Below are 18,819 nucleotides of genomic sequence, written 5' to 3'. Positions count from 1 at the left end.
ACCAATTGAATCCGTCGGGATAGCGAAGAAAAACTTCCCTATTATCCCTCGTGCCATAATTTAGTTTCGATTTTTTGTAGTGCGTGAAGCACGCTGTTTTTCGAGTGTCTGCGTAGTGGAGGGAGAGGTTAGCAGCAGCTATATGGCAAAGTCTTCCTCCCTTATGAATTGTGGTGACTTACCTGGACATCGTAATGGAGTTTCCGATCTTCGCTAATTGTTGAACGTCGTTGCACAATGCCTCGAGGGTTGGAAATCGGTTTGAAAGGCTGACTCAACTCACCCTGCTGTCATTTTTCGCGCTGTCACTTTTTGTGAACCGGATTTGCGACGAAGGAACAGAGAGAACCGTGAATCTTGATCGAGGTCTTACAGAATGTGGATTCCAAATACCATACGATATTCTTCATTTGACAATGTTTCATGAAATGAGGGTTCGCTACTAAATGACGCTTACAAAGTTGAACATATGTGTACGCCGTCATCCGCTTCCCTACCCCAAGTAAACCCAGAGCGGCATAGGAAAAATGGATGTGCGCGAGCCGGGAGCAAATCCTCATAGTCATGCTCGCGGGACGGTTCCCCTGCGGTCGGCGCTAGTCGTATCGGGATCGAATCACCGTGAAATCAAGTGAGCATCGTGACGTCGGACGGCAAAGAACATGTTTGCAGCACGGGCCCGGGATACGCACATCGCGATGTAAGTAGCATAGGTTTCATCATCGGCTCTCGGCTTCCTGAAGAGTATCTCTAGAACGCCGCCCCGATTGTAATTCGCCAGCTCGAGCATCCCCTGTGCTTCCGCATCGTGAAAGTTCTTCCGATCCTCTGCTAGGTGGGGAAAGTCGAAGCACGCGCTTGGGATTGAGTAGTGCCGAGTACTCCAGTGAGTTCGGTAAACCAATATCGGGGGATACCACTCGGTTGGGATGGAGGCCATGCAATAGTGGAATGTGATGTAAGACAACGCATAGCCATACGCCAGGGAAGGTGGTACAGAGCTTCACTCCTCGGATGGCATCTGATTTTGAGGAGGGTGCCGCCAGGGTGTGGGCATCTGTCCTTTATTATTCAATACATCCGCGGGGCTACTCTATGCGTTCGCAGGTTCCTCTCCACGACAGTAGGCGGTGGAGAATACCACCCTCCTAGTTCCAATGGTCATGCGCCAGAACTTGATAGTTGTCCTGCGTCTCTATCTGCCAAATCAAGACCATCTATTCTGATGTCTGATTTTTGCAACTCATCGATGCCAGCGCTGGCCCCAGTCCGGTTGCCTTGCGCTCCTCCCTCTGACTTGCCCGTCGCATTTCCCTCTCCATTAGACTGGCCATCAATCGTTTCCCTCGCTGCGGCCTTTTCTTCCCCCTCTTGCTCCTTGAGGCTCTCAACATTGTTAGCGGCCGATTCAACCAACAACGCGTCGATCTTCTGCATGAGCGAGTCGGTCCTCGACTCTAACTGATCTAAGGCTCCATTTGCAGAATCCTGGTCATTCGAAAGATGAGTGTAAGACGGCTGTGTGCACAGGCACTATTAGTTACTCAACACCGAGGAACCCACCATTTGCTGTAATAGACCCGCTATGTCTAGGGAATCGATATCTGTTACTGAATCTCCGATATTCAGCGTGGCGAGCATGTCTTGTAAGGGGGAAACGGACAGTGAGTCGTTTGTCATTTCTTGAATGCTGCCAGGTGCGTATATGATTGGGAACTTGAGAAGTTCGATGGTCAGTCGATGGTATGAGAAGTTTGAGGTGAAGTCTGTTCGATTTGACGCAGACGCGCTCGGATCGACTGGCATGCCCAACTGGTAAGGAAAGCATGTTCAGGAGCAGAAGGAACGATCAATTATGCCACCCCCACTCCCGAATTCAATTGGAAGTAATCTCTGAAGACACAGGATGTTTGTCCAACGGTACCAAAAATAAGATGATATTGCAGATATATATGATGTAAAATATGGTACGCCCGCTCGCTGCCATCCTCAATTCGCTGATGCCTCGCATCCATTTAGGCTCATGATATCGTCACGTTCAAATGCCAGCTGAAATGATCACGCCGCCCGAACTCGTTTCCGCCGCCTCGCGCCTCCAGCCCCACCACTTTCTACATGTCCCTCTTGATCGTCAATTTCCATCGCCTCGGAATCCCTCCTGCGTTTCGATCGACGAGGAGGCGTTTGTGGGTTCGGAGTTGACGTCGGCTTAGCGCCTGCTGGATTGGCCATATCTTGATCCTGAGAAATGCCGGCAGCGGTCCCCTCTGCCTCTCCCTCATCTTCCGTTGCCCACCCTTCAGCATCGCCTTTCGCAGCGTGGTTAGCCGCCTTGGTGTCTAGTCCGGTCTTCCCAATGCCTGCATCAGTCGCCTTGCCAGTCCCTTCAAGGCTCCCCTTCTCTTGTACGGGTGTAAGTCTGGGTCCACCTCCGCCTCGGCCCTTCGTTCCAACGCGTGGCTTTGGCAAAGGTTCCGCCGCATGTCTTTGATGTCGTTCCAGGGGATCATCCATTCTGCGCTGACTGGTCGGTAGCAATATTTGCAACCTCGCCCTTGCGGAGCTCAACACGCTGTTCGGTACTCCTGCTAACCGTGCGGCATTCAACATCGACTCCCAGTCCATGAGAAGCCCACTGAGTTGGGAGCCGGGGATTCGATCCCTACGGGCCTTACGATGTGCTTTGGTTACCAGCTTCCCGTCCGGCAGGCTGTTGTGTCGTATGCTTTGTATGGCATGAAGCAAGCGGTCGACAGTCGCATGTGCTTCGTTGACCATGGCCCTTTTCTCAACAGCGGTTGGTTGGTGGTAAAAGCTATAGCTGCTTGGTAACCGGCTTTCATCCTGAGGCTCCGAGATTTCCTCCCTCAAGATGCGCTCGCTTGTCCAGACTTGCTTAGCAAGGACTCCTAGTTCCACGCGTAAGCTCTCCGCAGCCTCGTTCTCTACAATCTCGCTGTTCCCTGCTCCGTCCCCTGCCAGCTCTGGCGCAGGCCAGTTCAGATTCACCTCGCCTTCAGGTCCAAGGTCCTCCCACTCCTCATCAGGCGCCTCCGTATACCGTGCACAAAGCGGGACCCTCTCATAAACTGTGGGCCACATTCCACGCCTCTGCAACAGCGCTTGAAACTTCTCGTCCTCGAAAGGTTCGCCAATTGCTATCCGCGCCGTATCGTCAAACGCAGAGTTTGCCACACCCATCACGACGGCGCGCAAATCGTTCAGCCATGTCTGAGGATGCCGAGTGATGTACTTGTGCCGGATTGCCTCGCGCACGTGGAGTGGGATGTGTGCCAGCTCAGAATTCTCACTCAAGCGACTTGCGAGCATCCGTGGACTTGCCGGTCCAAGTGACGGCGACGGTACCGGAGTTGCATCTCCATAACCACTGCGAGACGGAGTCGAATATCCGGAATTGTATCCCGTCCCGAACTGCACCCCTTCCATCATGCCCTCTCTGTCCGTGTCTTGAGCGACGCTAAGCCCCTCTTCGTCGAAATCAGAGGTGTCCGAGTCATCTTGGACGGGAACATAGGGCGAGTCGGTGTCAGCATCAAAGTGGAACCCGGTGTAAGGACCCCACGATGAAGATGAGGCTCCCGAGACGGGCTGAGTGAGTGGTGCTGACGAGCTATACAGTGACATGGCCAAAAGTCCCTTCCTCTGTCTTTCTACTATGCATAACTAAGGGCTAATTGAAGAAGTGCCAACGGCGAAGTCGAAGCACAGCTAAGCACAGCGACTCCGCGAGTCTTTCGAACTGTTCGCCTTTTCGCGTTTGTGAATACTCGCTTCTCATTTCCAGAACAACCAACACCCTGTATCGGACCACGACGCCGCTTACGATGGACTCACCTGCACTCCCCTCAACCGGCGTCAGCTCGCAGGTCACCTCCAGCTTCAGTCTGGACCGGCCGCCAACAAAGTCTCGCCGAAGAACTCCGCGAAAAAGCTCAGCAGGTCGACCATTGACCTCCGCGTCGACAAGATCCTCTCGGCGTCATGAGGGATACTACGTGGTCGCAATCAGTGAGGGCCGGGGTGTGGCCTCGGAGCTCGGTTTGGCTGCTATGGACTTGAGAACGAATGAATGTCTCCTCTATCAGGTTGGAGAAATGGGAATTGGTCCGTGGGAAAATCGGAGCAATTCTCACGTCTCTGGGCACGCCTTAGTTTGCAGACTCTCAGACTTTCACGAAAACGGTGCATAAGCTGTGCATCCTCAATCCCGCAGAGGCATGAACCTGCACTTCGCTATCTATTCGCTGGGAATCTATGGCTCAGGCTGTTTCGTTCGCAGATCCTATTGTCCTTCACCTTGATAGAGCCTGTGAAATCCAAACTTGTCACAGCGATCGGGGAAAATCTTCCAGATGTCGATTTGGTGCCGGTGTCTAGGAAGAACTTCAACGTCTGTAACTCTTTCTCTGCCAGCGTGTGCCCAGTATATTCTCATCCATGTGCTCTTCAGGACAATGTTGGATTGCGCTACATTCAGCAGTATGGCGTGGCTGATGACAACAGAAATTTCATGCTGGGACTGTCATCCAAGTGGGATCTTCTCAGCGTTTTCGACTTTTGGATGTTACCGCTCACGTAAATTCCATTCAGATTTTACTGTCTTTCCGCGGTGGCCGCCCTTATGAAGTATTCAATCGACATCGAATATGAATGAGCGATGGATGGAACTCACCTCTTTCGCAACAGATACATCGAAAATATGCAAAACATCTTGTTTGCCAATCAGTCGATCCGTTTCAAGTTTCAAGTAATAGAGGGGACTATGATGATAGGTATCGGTCGACCTCGGCTGAGCTCTCGAGCTTTGGATGGGGATACGAATGTCTATTGACAACTCCTGTGTTAGATCCCAGCACCGCTAGGAACTTGGAGTTGACGCTCAACTTGACAAACCCGAAGAGCACGCAAACTCTATTCGGTGTACTGAATCATACCTGTACACCCATGGGAGGTTGGTCTCTGGAGCCTATTGGTCGCCACCCTATTGGACTGATGAAAGACATCGTAGCTCGCCTCTTGAGGATGAACATTCTGCAACCGCTTTGTGGTATGCCGACGATGCATGGGTTTTTTTTTTTGCTGTTTCTGTCGATTCTTATCACTGATGGCCACCCTAACAATAAGATCTGGCTACTATAAACACACGACTGGATGCTGTTCAAGGTGGATCTATAGTTCTTGCTGTACCTGCTCATTATCTGTGATCTAATCGTTCCATCGAAATTCTAGAGCTTACCCAGCGGGAGGTATGTCTTCGAGTTTCCCACGGCGGTGGCACCTTAGCTCACTCTTTCATTAGGGAACTTTCAACGCCTTGCGAGCGGGTTAGCTCGGTCTGCTTATCGGCATTGATGTTAATCCTGGTCTGGCTCACTCCTTCTTGTACAGCATTGAAGAACTCACTGGATTGCGACAATCTCATTACTTCGGTGCGGACGGATTGCTCATCAATTTCCTGATCCGGCCTTCCTAATCATACTTTCATCAGTTGGTGCAAGTTCCGAAAAGCCCACATCTGCGCCATGCCGAGTCCGCCATCAACAACGTCATCGCATTCAAGTATACACTCAAGCTGATCGAGTCTGTTGTCAGCGCGGCGGACGGTGGTGACAACGCCCTACTACTTGCCATCGTGAAGGTGCGATTTTTCCGTCAAGCTTCGTTCTGCAGAGAATGATAGTTGAGATCAGATTGTATTACTGGGCTATACAGACGCTGAGTGATCCCGAGCTGACTGAACTAGCCCAGCGACTCGATGAGGTGGTCAATGCGGATATCACCTATCCGAAAAGTGCAATGGGACTGCGACATCAACGGTGCTACGCAGTGAAGGTGAGGGCGATGAAGATCTTGCCTGAGATTTTTAGCGGAGACAGCTACCTAACCTTCCTTCTGTTCCCAGGCTGGATTTAATGGTCTTCTTGACGTTGGTATGTTGGAAGGAATCTTTGATAATGGCAAGGATCTAATAATCTGCTTAGCGAGACAAACGTACCGAGAGACCACAAATGATGTGTACGATTTGGTCACGTCATACTCAGGTATGCTTTCCCTAGGACCTCCCTAGGACCTTGTGGTCAACGATTAACCAACTGCGTTTCACAGAGAAACATGAAATCAACTTTCGAGTCGTGTACAATGCATCCCTCGGTTTCTACATCACCGCTTCGCGTGAAGAGCTCGGGGCTCGTGACTTGCCCTTGGAGTTTATCAACGTGAAGATGAAGCGCAAGGTCCTGGAATGCACTACGTTGAAATTGGTAAGCACATCATGCATCGACATGGCTGAATGATGGAACTCAGTTGCGAACATGACCAAATGGTACCAAAGCTGAGTCACAACGACCGGATTCAAGAGTCGTTGACGGAAGTGTATCTGATGTCGGACAGGTAGTGGCACGTAGCGGTGGAATGAGAGGGACAGTGAACGCGCTAACACATTCTGTCAGGATCATCGCCGAGCTGATTGACGACATACGCGGGAAGGCAGGAATACTGTTCAGAGCGTCAGAGTCGCTCGCTTTGTTGGACATGCTGCTCTCGTTCGCCCATTCCTGCACGATTAGCGATTGTGGTATGCGTCTCTTCAAACCCCGCTCGCTGATGGTTATGCTCATACTAGCTCCGTGAAGTCCGACCGGAGTTCACAGACACCTTGGCCATTAAGAATGGACGGCACCCAGTGAAGGAGTCCCTGGGAATTGTTCCCTTCGTGCCGAACGATATCTTTGCGAGCGAGGCAGCGAACTTGCAAATCATTACTGGACCGAACATGGTATGGGTTTCAAAGCGCTTCGCTCGTCTGCACGAAACGAATCTGATCCTCTTGTTTTGAAGTCTGGGAAGTCGACGTATTTGCGACAGATCGCATTACTCACCGTCATCTCGCAGCTTGGCGCGTTCGTGCCGGCCGAGTATGCGTCGGTCAGGTTGACAGACAAGCTGTTCTCCCGGATTGGAAGTGATGATAGTTTGGAGGTGAGGACAGTGCAGCGCTCGATAAGCATATGCCCGACTAAGCTCTCGGTCATGATTTCAATCAGGCCAACTGTTCCACATTCATGCTGGAAATGAGAGAAACTGCTTTCATTTTACAAAACGTTGCAAGTCGAAGCTTGATCATCATTGATGAGCTTGGTAGAGGTAGGTCCTCCTATCTTTCCTTTGGCATCTCGATCAAGCCCTGACCAATAGACGTTGTCAGGCACTTCTACAAACGATGGACTCGGAATCACGTTCGCGGTCTGCGAAGAACTTGCGAAAACGCAGGTACGGCGCTCGGCGGCGCAGATCTCACTGTTCGTTTCAAATGAAAACTGACGCTTCATCTTCCTCCGTCAGGCTTTCACATTCGTAGCGACCCATTTCCAGGAACTCGCAGCCGTCATGGAAGTGTACCCCAACGTCGTCAATCTTCATTTGCACGTTGAGGTGAGTCCCTTCGTGTCTTGGATATACCCGCAGAACATTTTTACACCCACTTTGCAGATGGACGAAACCGGAGCAAACAACCCGCTGAAATGCTCATACACTGTCCGTGACGGGATTTCCAGCGAGTTGCATTATGGTGAGTGACCACTTGAGATGCACCTACGGGAGAACATATGCTTTACGGTTCCTTTCCCTCCTTGCAAGGTTTGAAACTCGCTCAGAGCGCCGGCCTGCCTCAGGATATACTCACCCGCGCGACCGAGATCTCTCGGGGGGTAAGTGCACCCCTCTCCAATCCACAGCAGAACGCATCCTTACCACCTCTACTCCCCGCATCAGCTAAAAGCAAAAACAACCCAAACCCGCGCCCAAAACCGTGCCGCAATCTTCGACGCCGCCCAACGCGCTGCCTTACAACTCACACGATGCCTCATCCAGGCTCGCAAGACGAGTACCCTGCCGGAGGCGCAGTTGAGACTGTATTTGGGGTCAATTCAAAAGGAGTTTGCGCCGTTGACTCAGCCTTTGTTGGATGTTGGTGACGGAGGTGGTGATGAGAGGATGGAATGAAGGCGGAGACGGCGTACATTGAATCGGACCTATTAACAATCCAGAGTGGTCGGTGGGGTCGTTGTTTCTTGGGTAGACTGGACGTGATAACACGGTGCACTTCAGAACGAAGGAAAGATAGCCCATTGAAGTTGACAAAGGCTTCGTTATGTCATTCCGATTCGGGCTTCTAAACGGCTGGGGAGACTATTTCTCGCGCTGCAACGTTGGGTAAGGTGCATATGACAGAATCACACATCCGGGGACTTCGTCCGAAAACGCGAAACTGACGCGTAATTTAGACCAGAGATTGAGATCCTTCAGATGGGGGAACTGGCCGAACGAATGCCGTCCGCCCTTGTTATCAGTCCGTCCGAAAAACGCGAACCTGACGCGTCGACTCCGCTTTAGTCCGTTTTCGCGTTGCCATCGTCTTCAGAGGATGCGCAAGGGGTAGCGACGATATCGGGAGGAGAGGAGACGGGGGTGTATGCATCATGCTTACCTGTTCACTTCAGTCCCAAACTGCCTTTGAACGGAAGCGGAGTTGAACGGTCAGCGATCGTGTGCCCCATCGAGAATTTCGGTCGTGGCTCATTTGATGTCCCTCCCTGCATTCCAACCGGGTGTGCGTTTTGAGCTTCCCTAGCTTCTAACGCAGTTGTTCGAATACGCGAAGACTCGCGGTTCTTGGCATTTCCGGAAACGGGACACCGCGCAGGAGGACAGGGGGGAAGTGCGGCGTGATTATGGGGGCAACCGTGAAGCGAAAAGGAGGCAAGGGATATATAAGCATGTGAATACTCTATCCTGACGGGTGGTCCACGGGACACGCCGCCTCTGCGATCGGGTCGTATTGAATCACTTGTACATGTAGAAATGAGGGAATGAGGGACAAACGCGAAAGGAAGCCAGGTTATGGTATGTTGCTCAGTTGGCGGTGGAGGGGCTGACATCCTTTCGTTTCCGTAAACCTCCCCGCACTGAAGGAAGAAAAGGGCTCAAGCCATCCGTCAAGACAGAACCGCCATCCCACTTTCTGCATCTGGTGTAGTGCAGAGTTGCATGTTATTGTCTTCTCATTTCCGTTCTTGGTCTCGTACGGTATTCCACAAAAAACGGCGGAAACATATTTCTGATGTCATCACGCAAGCTGATCTTTGTTCCCAAATCCCAAAAAAGAAAATACTATATAAACAAAAGTACACGGTGATTCCAGGTATCCGGAACTCAACTTTCAATTCTTCGCGGGTTCCGGGTGCACTTGTCCATCCACGCCTAATTTGGTCTGAGCGGTGGCTGGTGCAGCCCCACCCGCGCTCGGCAGCGCAATGGGCGCATACGTCGCCACAGTACTCGTCGGTGTCTCCCCTCCAACATTTCCACCATACTTCCTCCCCTCAACATCCCCCCAACTCGGCTCCAACGGCCTACACATGGTCCAGCACCAATCGGCACACCCCCCACCCCTACTCCACGGGCTCACATCCTCCCTCTGATGATCTGATTCCCATCGCACGCGCTCACGGATCTGCTCGTGGGTCGTGAAGGCATTGCAGGAGATCCAGGTGTGGTAGCAGGACATGCCGAGGACGGACCAGCCGATGATGGCAGTGTAGAGCATGAGGGCGAAGTTGGCGGGGCGGTGTTTTACCGCGCGCCAGAAGCCGGGGGGTGGGAGGGTTGAATCAGGGGGTAGGGTGGAGAATGGTGATGATGTGTAACCTAGGCGGTCGAGGAGTTCGTCTGATTTGTTTTGGCCAAGGAGGAGGAGATCGGCGAGACAGAAGGCGAAAATGTACGTGGCGAGCATCGAACAGAAGAAAAGGAAACCGTAGAAATATCTGTAGTTTCTGCGTCCGACGCAGTTGGCCATCCACGGGCAGTGGTGGTCGTGGTTTTCGACGCAGCGGTCGCAGGTGCTGCAGTGGGACGCGCGCGGGGTGCGCCAGCTGCCGCAGGTCTGGCAAAATTTGACCGTGCCGAGGCGGGAGCCGTCGGGGCCGATTGGGACGGTGTGGTTTTCGGGGTTGTAGGGCAGGGGCGGGGGGGAGGTTGGGCGGGCGGAGGAGGCTGTTGTGGGGCGTGTGGAGGGGGAGCCGGTGGTGGTGGGGAGGGGGTTGATTTGTGAGTGTGTGATGAAGGGGTACCCTTGTGGGAGAGGGGAGTTGAAGCGGGCGGCCGGCGGTGGTTGCGGGGTGACGAGACTGTTTGGCTTTGCGTCGGAATGTTTTGAGGATGGGGGTGATGAGGCCGGACCCTCACCTATGTTGATTGTGACGGTATTATTGGCCTGGGTATTAATGGCCTGCTGCTGTGGTGGGGGCGGCTCGTTGACGGCGTTGCCGATGGCTTCCGGTTGCAAGTTCTTCGGAATGTATCCTGGATCGGTGAAACTCGTCCGCAGATATAGTGCGATTGTGAAGCCCCACAGCCATGCGAACGCCACTGGGACGGCGGCGTTGAATTCTCGGGTCACATGCGGTAGACTGCGGTGAAACGACCGGTCAGCGAAGCTTCAGAATGACAAGATCTGGACTTGAGGAATATCTTACGTATAGACTGAGAATATGACACATGCCACCACAATCAAGATGATGCCAACAAAGAAGATGCCAGAGTCCTGTTCGAGAGCGTAAACGTCAATAAGAATGCGAAATGGTAAAGCGAAGGTCCCTCATAGTAAGAAAGAGCAAGGCGGAGCGAAGGCTGGGCGAGCGAAGCGACGGATCGTGGGACGCTTTGAGAGGTGGACGAGTACCAAAGCCGGCCGTTCGCTCTCGATCACAGTTCAAGACAGGGACTCGCTAACGCTCGCGCAAAATCAAGACCGCTCGCTGTTGCTCACATTTACTGCTCGCTGCCCCTCGCACATTCACTGCGTTCGTCCTCAAGCATCCCATGCGCCTCGCTTCGCTCGCGGCCGCACCCATTACGCTCGGGCTCCGATCCTCACCTTTCTCATAAATATGACTCTCCACAAAGGCGTTTTTGTAACACGTTTATTCGACCCCTGCCAATTATTTTGGTGTGTATGGGGTTGAACAGCTTCCGGCGGAATGGGCAGAGAAGATGCGGCAAGCGGGGCTTTGGATGACTGATGCCTCATTCCTAGCACTGAACCTTCCGTTTCCTCGTCTTCATAGTCATCGTGGGTAGCGTTTTCGACGTGGGCCGATAGAGGAGACGCTATTACCGGTGTGTAACCGTTTGAGGGAGGCGGGGTTGGCAGAGGGACGAGTGCAGGCGGAGGGGGCATTATGGAGGTAGTCGAAGTGGAAGAGACTAGAGAGGATTCCTCTGGTATTGCGATGGACGAAGAAGACTCTTGTCGCCTGTCGGTGAGGGAGTGGAGGGCCAGCATGTGGTTCTCGGGGCCGCTGGGAGACCCCGACGGACTTGGCAAGTCGGACGACATTATTGCACTTGGCGAGTTCTAGTTCAGTCACAAGGACGATCGAAGGTAAGCGACAGACAGCGCCCAAGTCCAGGAAGAAACCGACAGCCCCAGAGCGGGAGGGAGCGCTCGCTGGTTAGCGTTGGCAGACAAGCCGGGGGTTTCGCAGATGCTGAGCAATGTTGGAAGGACGTTTCTGGAGCAAGCGGTCGACGTCACAACTTACTGTAGTAACTTCGGGTTTATATGTGTTTCTTTTGCCTTGTCACGTGGGCTGGAATAGAACTCGGACGCCCGATCAATTACGGGCAGCCAACCACAGAAGGCCATCCGTCAGTCCGTCAAAGCTTGCGGCGGTCCCGCATTGACATTAGGACACTCCGCGAATTCAGTGCCGACTGCAGTCGCATCCTACGAACCTCACTAGGAATCCTATCTACAAAGGGCGGCTGTATCTCTGCAGGAAGTCTCTCCGGCAGGAGTTCATACTCACTATATCCAGAGGTCAGTCATGTCTAGTGCTGAGATCACACGTCCTTCCCGCGCTCATATTCCAATGTCGCAACTTGCATCTTGAACCTCTGAATCGCTTAGAAGAGCTCGGGGTCACTGCCCGCTTTCTGCAAGCAACATGGCTCAATACGCATACGACGAGACGGGTGCCGTCTTCAACTACTTTGTCTTGACCGTCCTCGCTTTCGTCCTCTTTCCGTACACTTTTTCCGGACTGTTTTCAAGAGGAAACGGTGGGAATTTGCGAGGGAGCATTGTCTGTGAAATGGGGCGTTGCTGATAGTCCCCAATTCTGTATTTGCGAATAGGTGCAACGGCCGCAGATGGGTGCAACTGCGACCAATGTCAGCAAAAGCGCGTCCGATTAGCGCTTGCAAAGAAGAAGGAGACCCCTCTGATATCGACGAGGTTCATCCTCCTGGCCCTTGGATGGACGCTCTTCGGATTCGTGTTATACTCGGCCGCCACCACCTCACTCGAAGAGAAAGGGATTTGGGATCCTTACAAGGTCCTCGGATTGGAGCCTGGAGCCAGTGTTGAAGACGTGAAGGCTGCCAAAAGAGGGCTCTTTTTCAAATATCATCCGGACAAAAACCCTGACAGGGAGGAATGGGCAGCAGAGCAGATGGCGGAGGTCAACAAGGCTCTGAAGACGTTGACGAACGATGAGGCTCGCAAGAACTGGGAGGAGTGGGGTCACCCCGACGGCAAACAATCCTTCCAGCTTGGGTTGGCGTTGCCCAAGTGGCTGGTGGAGGAGTCCAACAGCTTCAAAGTTCTGTTCGTCTACACCGCCGTCTTCATGGTTCTCTTGCCGGCTTTGGTGGTACGTTAGGGATACGCCGCGTAGGTGGGTCGGGGGGCCACAGCGCTCACATACCCCTTTCCAGGCACGCTGGTGGAGCAAGGCGAAGGTGATGAACAAGGATAAGATCCTGAACCCGACAATGGGGAAATTCTACCGGGACCTGAAAGCATCCATGGGCTTCAAACGTGAGTGGGAATTTGCTTTGGGGGGGCGAAGATTTCGATGCGGAGACTGATTACGACTGTTGGAACACGCCAGCTCTGATGGAGCTCATCGCCAAGGCGGACGAGTTCTACACGACCATAAGCTTGGACCCGCGGGACAATGCCGCGTTGGAGAAGGTACTAAAGACAGACCATCTGCCTTCTCTCGAAAGACTTCTAACGCGCATATCACCCAGCTGAACGCCAAAGTCAAAAGCGTGATGGAGGAAACAACATCCGACAGGTGGAACAAGAAGGTGGGGCCCGCACAGTCACCTTTGCTCACCCTTACTCGACTCCATGTACTAAATCATCCTCAAAAACAGGTTGGCACAGCAAAGGACGCGGCAACAGCCATGCAGCAGAAGGTGTACCTCCTGCTGGTGTCGCACATGCTTCGAATCGTACCCTCGGATGCCAAGCTTGCCAATGGTATACTCATCTGGAAAAAAACCTGCATGATCTGTTGTCAATCACTGACGTGTACATGTATGCTGTCCCCACAGAACAAAGGATCGTCGCCGAGACCAGCGCCACGCTTATCGGCGGCCTTCTGCAGATTGCGCAGTCGCGCCAGTGGCTAAACATTGCGCTGGCGGTTGTTGATTTGGGTCAGGTATTTATTGGCAGCAGGGGTCCAGGGGTATGCGATCACGGCGGAATGTGGGAAGTTTACTTACCACATTATTCCCACAGATGATCTCTCAAGCGCTGTATATCCACCAGTCGCCGATTTTGCAACTGCCGAATATCACAGCTGATAAACTCAAGCACTTCAAATCGAAGAAGGTATTGTTCTTTGCGTATTGGGTGCGTGGAAGTTGCACGTGGAAGGGGGCATACTGATATTGTATTGAAATTTGCAGCGAGAGGTCACGACTATCCGGGATTTACTGGAAAAGGACGAGAAGGAACAAGCGCGACTGCTTGAGTTCTTGTCTGAAGGGGAGAAGGAGAAGACTCTCTCTGTTGCCGAACAGTACCCTTTGCTGAGGATAACGAAGGCGAAGTTTTCAGGTAGGAAAACAGGGATGGACGAGAATTCGCAGTATGGGGGCAGATCGCTAAACCCACATCCCCAGTCCTTGGCGAGCCCGCGATCATACCCAATGCCATCGTCACCCTCATCGTCAAACTCGACCTCGCGAGCCCCTCCGAGATCCACACCGACATCAAACTCTCCGCCTCCACCACCCCCGAAGACGACGATGAAGACGACTCCAAAGAACCCTCCGTAAACTGGTGGGACACCTCCAAACCGCCCACACGGATCGCCCACGCGCCGTACTACCCGACCGAGAAGCGGCCCGTGTGGTGGATCTATTTCGGGGACATGAACCAGAACAGGTTGATTACGGTCGCCAAAGTGAATGATCTGATCAAGGAGAAGGTGGTACGCCTGCAGTTCCAGGCCCCCCCACGCCCGGGCAGCTGGGATTTCCAGGTGTTTGTGAAGAGTGATTCCCATGTTGGGTGTGACGCACTTTGTGAATTGAAGGTACAGCCGCGACGTTTTGGAGGAGCTGCGGTCTTTTCCAAGAGATGACTGATACCTCCCTCTCTATTTTTTCCGCCACAGCTGGTCGTACAACCCCCCGAAGCAGCCCCGCTAATCGAAGAAGACGACGACATCTCCGAACCCGAAGAAGACTCCCTCGCCGGCCAAATGGCGGCCATGAAATCCGGCGGCGCGCCACCCCCTCGCAGATCAAAATCCAACGGGAAAACCAACGGACATGCCGCCGATGACGATGACAGCAGTGACGATGAGAGTAGCAGTGAGAGCGAGGAGGAGGAACGGGCGCCGGTTCGGAAGGGAAGGAAGAAGGAGCGGGAGACGGGCGGGGAGAGTGATTATGAGGATTCGGAGAGTAGTGGGGATGATGAGTAGTGATGCATTCCCCTGTTCCTTGTGAACCCCACCTCGGGCATTTCATACCGCTTGTGTGATTACTTATTCCCATGATGTTTTTTCTTCATTCCATACTTCTGCAGAAACTGTGTATACTTGTCTCTGTGTGTTCTTATCCCATTCATTTTGTTTGATTATCATGTTTTCGAGTGTCTTGGCGATGTGTGGTCGATAAACTTACTGAGACCTGTGAGCGCATTCCTTCCGAGACCTTCGGACCACTTCTAACCTTCCCACTATCACCCACCTGTATATGACCAGCTTCACGTCTCCATCGTTCCCACGCACTCCCCCACCTGCTCTCGCCCCTCTCTGTCAGCTTCACCGCTCTCTTCAACCGGGTCAATTGCGTCTCATCAACCCCATCAAGCACTTCCTCGCGGCCGTGAAAGCCCACTGCTGTGGCGACGAACGTCACTATTTCTGCGGTAGCACGGGCTTTATGTATCCACTGATGCACCTGCATCGTGCATGAGAAGCGGGGCTGAATGGGGTACGATGGGCTAGCCCGCGTTACTTTCTTGCAAGCTTGCGGTCCAGGTCGCTAAAATAGCTTCATCACCTTACCCACAACTCCATCCAAACCCCTCACATCCACCGTACTCAACAGCCACATTCCTACGCACCGGCGCGAGGAATTTGAGCCACAGGTGTGGGGAGAGGGGGGCAGTACGATTAATCAACTGGGCAAAACTGAGTTGCCGGACATTTTGTCCGGAAAGGGATCATCGGTTTTACGCGTTACTTTCGCGTTTTCGGACACCCTGGCCGACCTGGGCCTCTTTTTCCCCGTCCTCATCTCCACGGCCGCTGTACTTCTGAAGACCTCCCAATGGGGCATGCTATCGTTGGCCCGACCGTGGGCATGAAGTCCCTGCCTCACTTTGCGGACATCAGAGCGCGGGCTGAAACCACTTTGTCCGGACTCCATTTCGCGTTTGGTCTGTTGAAACACGGGATTGTTCATAATGAGATCTCTCGCATGGCTTCCCATGAGATACTTTGCTGCTTCCTTTCCTCCAGATCCAAGGTCGCCTCCTGACCCAAGGTCGCATGGGCTCGCCCCCTGGGACAAGCCCGTTTCTGCCGTTGAGACAGTCTCTGACGGTCCACCGGCCAAATCCGTGTCAGTTTCGCGTTTTCGGACAACTGGAACACCCCCATTGCTAAAGCGGGGGTTTCAAAGGTCAAATGCCGTTGATGAGTCACTCTGAACCACCCGCTTGAGTGCGACACGCCAAACCCCCTTGTGCGCAGAAGGAGCAACCCTGGGACTCACACCACCTAGGCTAAGGGGGTCCGTTTCGCGTTTCCAGAGACGCTATGTTTTCATGCGCCACTTTTATTTTTCGCGCGTTTCTGATCTGGTACCATAGTAAAAGGGCCTGATGTTTGACCGCCGCTAATGTGTATGGTACTTCTATTCGGATGCCCTGCTTTCGCGTTTGAGTTGCCCCTCCAGTTCTGTCCATCTCTGGGCTGAAATTTTATCTTACAAACGGAGCGGAGCAGTCCTCGTAGACGACAAGGGGGAGGTGCCCATTAGTTCCGCGTTTCCAGACAAGTTTTGCTCAACGCGTTTCTGTAATCATATACGAGATGTACTCGTCCGACTTGCATTTGGGAAGAACTGTTTTGAGTGTTTTGGGTGTGGGTTTTGAAGGAAGCCGGCGCAGGGAAGCGTACAGCGGAGGCATAACGTGTCAGGCTGGCGCTCACTGCCCTCCACCCGCTTCCCACCCCGCTCTTACCTACCCTCCGCTCCGCAAAAACAGGCCCGCGATTGGAACATAAAGGTGGGCCCAAGCGCCGACTAATGCTTACCTGTTTCTGCGAAACGTGGTTCCTGACCAATCTGAGCCCGACGCGTCAGTTTCGCGTTTTCGGACACGTACCCCGGGATTTCGGACACGTACCCACGGGATTGCGCTATGAAACCACAAGGGGGCGAAATTGAGCCGAATCGCATCACGATTCGTCGGTAGGTGTCCACCTCCTGCATTGCTTTTATGGTCGTGATATGAATATTCCGGGCACGCGATGCGCGGTTTTTCTGGCGGGGTGGGTAAGACTGGGGAGCTTCTACTGTCGAATATGATGAAAGTGATATGCAGGAGGGTTCTTCTTTATCCAAGTCGATTATCTGACCTCACCTGCCCGCCAGTTCGGCGACCACCTCCGCTACACTCTTCATGGAGGCCGCGTCACACTCCTTCGGTGGGCCGCATTTAAGATTTAGTCAGCACCCTTTTTAGGCCTCGGATGCTGTTGACGCTGTTAGGGTGTCACGTACCCCCTGTCTTCCCATCAACGTGGCGTGCGTTGCGAAATATTTCCTCTGGATTTCTTTGTTGCCGGATATCAAATAGAGACATGCAAGGGGGTTGGACGGGTCTTGAAATTACGCCAAACGAGGGGAAGGGTATACACCATGTATATGAGTATATGCAAAACAGTGTGCGTATGTGACCTGTGCAAACAAAGTCGGACTTGATGCACCTCACAACCCCGTCCGCCTCCTAATCATCATCGCCCGATTCTTCCCCCTCCTCTCCCTCCTCTCCCTCCTCGTCTGTCTAGCCCGTTCCCCAAACCGTACCCTAACCCCCCTGCCCTCACTCTCACTCTCGCTTGAATCACTCGAACTCGAATCAGAAGATGACGAAGAAGAAGCCGATGATGATGACGAGCTATGGGCGACGTCGTCCCCTGAATCGTCGTGTAATTTTTTGAGCGTGAAGCCGGCGTTGGCGCGCAGACGGAGACGGGTGCGGTTCCAGGCGGCGCGGCCGGGGGTTACGGATGGTGAGGCGGGGGTGGAGGTCGAGTGCGGGGCGGTGGGGGTACGTGGACCGATCGGGATGGATGTTTCTGGGAAGGGGAACGCTGTAGCTATCGTCGGCGGCGCGGCGGTGTCCTGGAAATGTGCGCGACGAACGGGTGTCGGCGTGGTTCCCAGTTTCGGGCTCGCGGGCGGGGAATGCGTGTGGTGCTCCCCGGGTTGGTTGAGGAGGTTCGCTGTGGACGCGGTGAGATCCCCCGCCGAATCCTCCGAACCATGCTGCTGCAAATGCTGGTGGTACAACGTATCGAGATCCAGCACCGTGTCGCCGCGGGCGGGGACTGGTAGAGGCGGCACGACGAGGCCACCGGTGGATCCGAAATGGGTGTGGCGCGGGGTGCCGGGGACGTCGGTGGCTGGTATCACCAAACTACTCGCTGTCCCCTCTCTCTCCTTTTCGGATTTAGGACGCTCGGCCCAGATCTTCATTGTCATCTTATCGCGTTTGAGTGTTCCGCGGGCGTGGGCGTGGTGCTGCTGCTGGTGTTTCTTCTTCTTCCCGTGCCCTTTTTTATGGTGGATATGATCGTAATAATGCATCCCGCGTAAAAGATCCTTCCGCGTCAATATCCCAACCAGGAACCCGTCATGGTTAACCACCATCACATGCCGCAACCCCAACTGCCTCACCATCCCAAACACCTTCGACGCCGTCGAGTCCTCGCGCACGACCACAGGGGACACATTCGACAGGGGCGTCATATCGATCCGGGTTTGGTCGGGGTCGAAGCCTTGGTCGTCCACGAGGCGTTTTAAGGTTTCTGCTAACAGGTCCCGGTACACGAACCCGACCGGACGGTACTTGATCAACGTCTGCCCCGTCGAGTCCTCGACCGCGAGTTTCTCACACACGGGGAAACCGATGAACCCGGACTGCAGGGCGCTGAGACAGGCCGACAGGCGGGGGTGGGTGGTGATGACGACCAAGTTCCGTGAGCTCATGATCTTGCGGACCGTAATGGTGCGCATGGAGTGGGACGGGTCGGACGGCAGGTAGGGTGTTTTGTTCTGGTGCATCTCGCGGTGGTAGAGGGATTCGCCGAGGAAGGAGGATACCCACGAGGCGGTGAAACAGACGATGATCAAGGCCGGTACCGAGTCCATATCTCCTGTCAACTCCAGTGTTACGACAATCACAGTCAA

At 53.6% G+C, this 18,819-nt stretch overlaps 5 protein-coding genes across 5 annotated transcripts; 2 read left to right on the top strand and 3 right to left on the bottom strand.

Moving 5' to 3' along the window:
* Positions 1-1,915: 1,915 nt before the first annotated feature.
* EV422DRAFT_548727 (uncharacterized protein) lies at positions 1,916-3,775 on the bottom strand. The gene has a single exon (XM_053071681.1). The coding sequence runs from the start codon at positions 3,643-3,645 to the stop codon at positions 2,059-2,061; it is 1,587 nt and encodes a 528-aa protein (XP_052920575.1). The 5' UTR covers positions 3,646-3,775; the 3' UTR covers positions 1,916-2,058.
* Positions 3,776-3,845: 70 nt separating this feature from the next.
* EV422DRAFT_502239 (muts domain V-domain-containing protein) lies at positions 3,846-7,596 on the top strand (the record flags this gene model as incomplete). The annotated part of the gene is made up of 21 exons (XM_053068252.1): positions 3,846-4,106; positions 4,174-4,214; positions 4,285-4,411; positions 4,472-4,551; positions 4,612-4,647; positions 4,708-4,793; positions 4,868-4,972; positions 5,030-5,068; positions 5,410-5,450; positions 5,510-5,659; positions 5,734-5,853; positions 5,924-5,951; positions 6,003-6,062; positions 6,127-6,281; positions 6,353-6,411; positions 6,471-6,595; positions 6,654-6,796; positions 6,859-6,999; positions 7,065-7,164; positions 7,226-7,290; positions 7,363-7,596. 21 exons carry the CDS (start codon positions 3,846-3,848, stop codon positions 7,594-7,596), a joined length of 2,196 nt encoding a protein of 731 aa, XP_052920574.1.
* A 1,345-nt stretch (positions 7,597-8,941) lies between these two features.
* On the bottom strand, positions 8,942-11,591 carry EV422DRAFT_349206 (DHHC palmitoyltransferase-domain-containing protein). Its single transcript, XM_053066533.1, has 4 exons — positions 10,958-11,591; positions 10,557-10,624; positions 10,267-10,490; positions 8,942-10,074 (listed from the first exon to the last, which is right to left on the bottom strand). The coding sequence occupies exons 1-4, from the start codon at positions 11,417-11,419 to the stop codon at positions 9,239-9,241; spliced, it is 1,590 nt and encodes a 529-aa protein (XP_052920573.1). The 5' UTR covers positions 11,420-11,591; the 3' UTR covers positions 8,942-9,238.
* Positions 11,592-12,029: 438 nt separating this feature from the next.
* On the top strand, positions 12,030-15,076 carry EV422DRAFT_611222 (Sec63 Brl domain-containing protein; the record flags this gene model as incomplete). The annotated part of the gene is made up of 11 exons (XM_053073870.1): positions 12,030-12,144; positions 12,220-12,737; positions 12,802-12,904; positions 12,978-13,060; positions 13,120-13,179; positions 13,249-13,354; positions 13,429-13,538; positions 13,619-13,711; positions 13,789-13,939; positions 14,005-14,420; positions 14,502-15,076. The coding sequence occupies 11 exons, from the start codon at positions 12,030-12,032 to the stop codon at positions 14,811-14,813; spliced, it is 2,067 nt and encodes a 688-aa protein (XP_052920572.1). The 3' UTR covers positions 14,814-15,076.
* A 2,136-nt stretch (positions 15,077-17,212) lies between these two features.
* On the bottom strand, positions 17,213-18,819 carry EV422DRAFT_348968 (uncharacterized protein). The gene has a single exon (XM_053066532.1). It carries the CDS (start codon positions 18,778-18,780, stop codon positions 17,335-17,337), a length of 1,446 nt encoding a protein of 481 aa, XP_052920571.1. The 5' UTR covers positions 18,781-18,819; the 3' UTR covers positions 17,213-17,334.

The sequence above is a fragment of the Fimicolochytrium jonesii genome (assembly GCF_025526975.1).
Source record: "Fimicolochytrium jonesii strain JEL569 chromosome Unknown EV422scaffold_49, whole genome shotgun sequence".
Classification (NCBI taxonomy): Eukaryota; Fungi; Chytridiomycota; class Chytridiomycetes; order Spizellomycetales; family Powellomycetaceae; genus Fimicolochytrium; species Fimicolochytrium jonesii.
The sequence above is the reverse complement of the archived record's forward strand: the minus strand, read 5'-3'. Positions and strand labels throughout refer to the sequence as shown.

Coding starts and splice junctions, on each gene's coding strand:
- EV422DRAFT_348968 (XM_053066532.1), bottom strand. CDS start 18,780: ATGGACTCGGTACCGGCCTTGATCATCGTCTGTTTCACCGCCTCGTGG.
- EV422DRAFT_349206 (XM_053066533.1), bottom strand. CDS start 11,419: ATGTCGTCCGACTTGCCAAGTCCGTCGGGGTCTCCCAGCGGCCCCGAG. Junction 10,625..10,957: donor GAGTCATATTTATGAGAAAG/GTGAGGATCGGA, acceptor GCTCTCGAACAG/GACTCTGGCATCTTCTTTGT. Junction 10,491..10,556: donor GTCATATTCTCAGTCTATAC/GTAAGATATTCC, acceptor GTTTCACCGCAG/TCTACCGCATGTGACCCGAG.
- EV422DRAFT_548727 (XM_053071681.1), bottom strand. CDS start 3,645: ATGTCACTGTATAGCTCGTCAGCACCACTCACTCAGCCCGTCTCGGGA.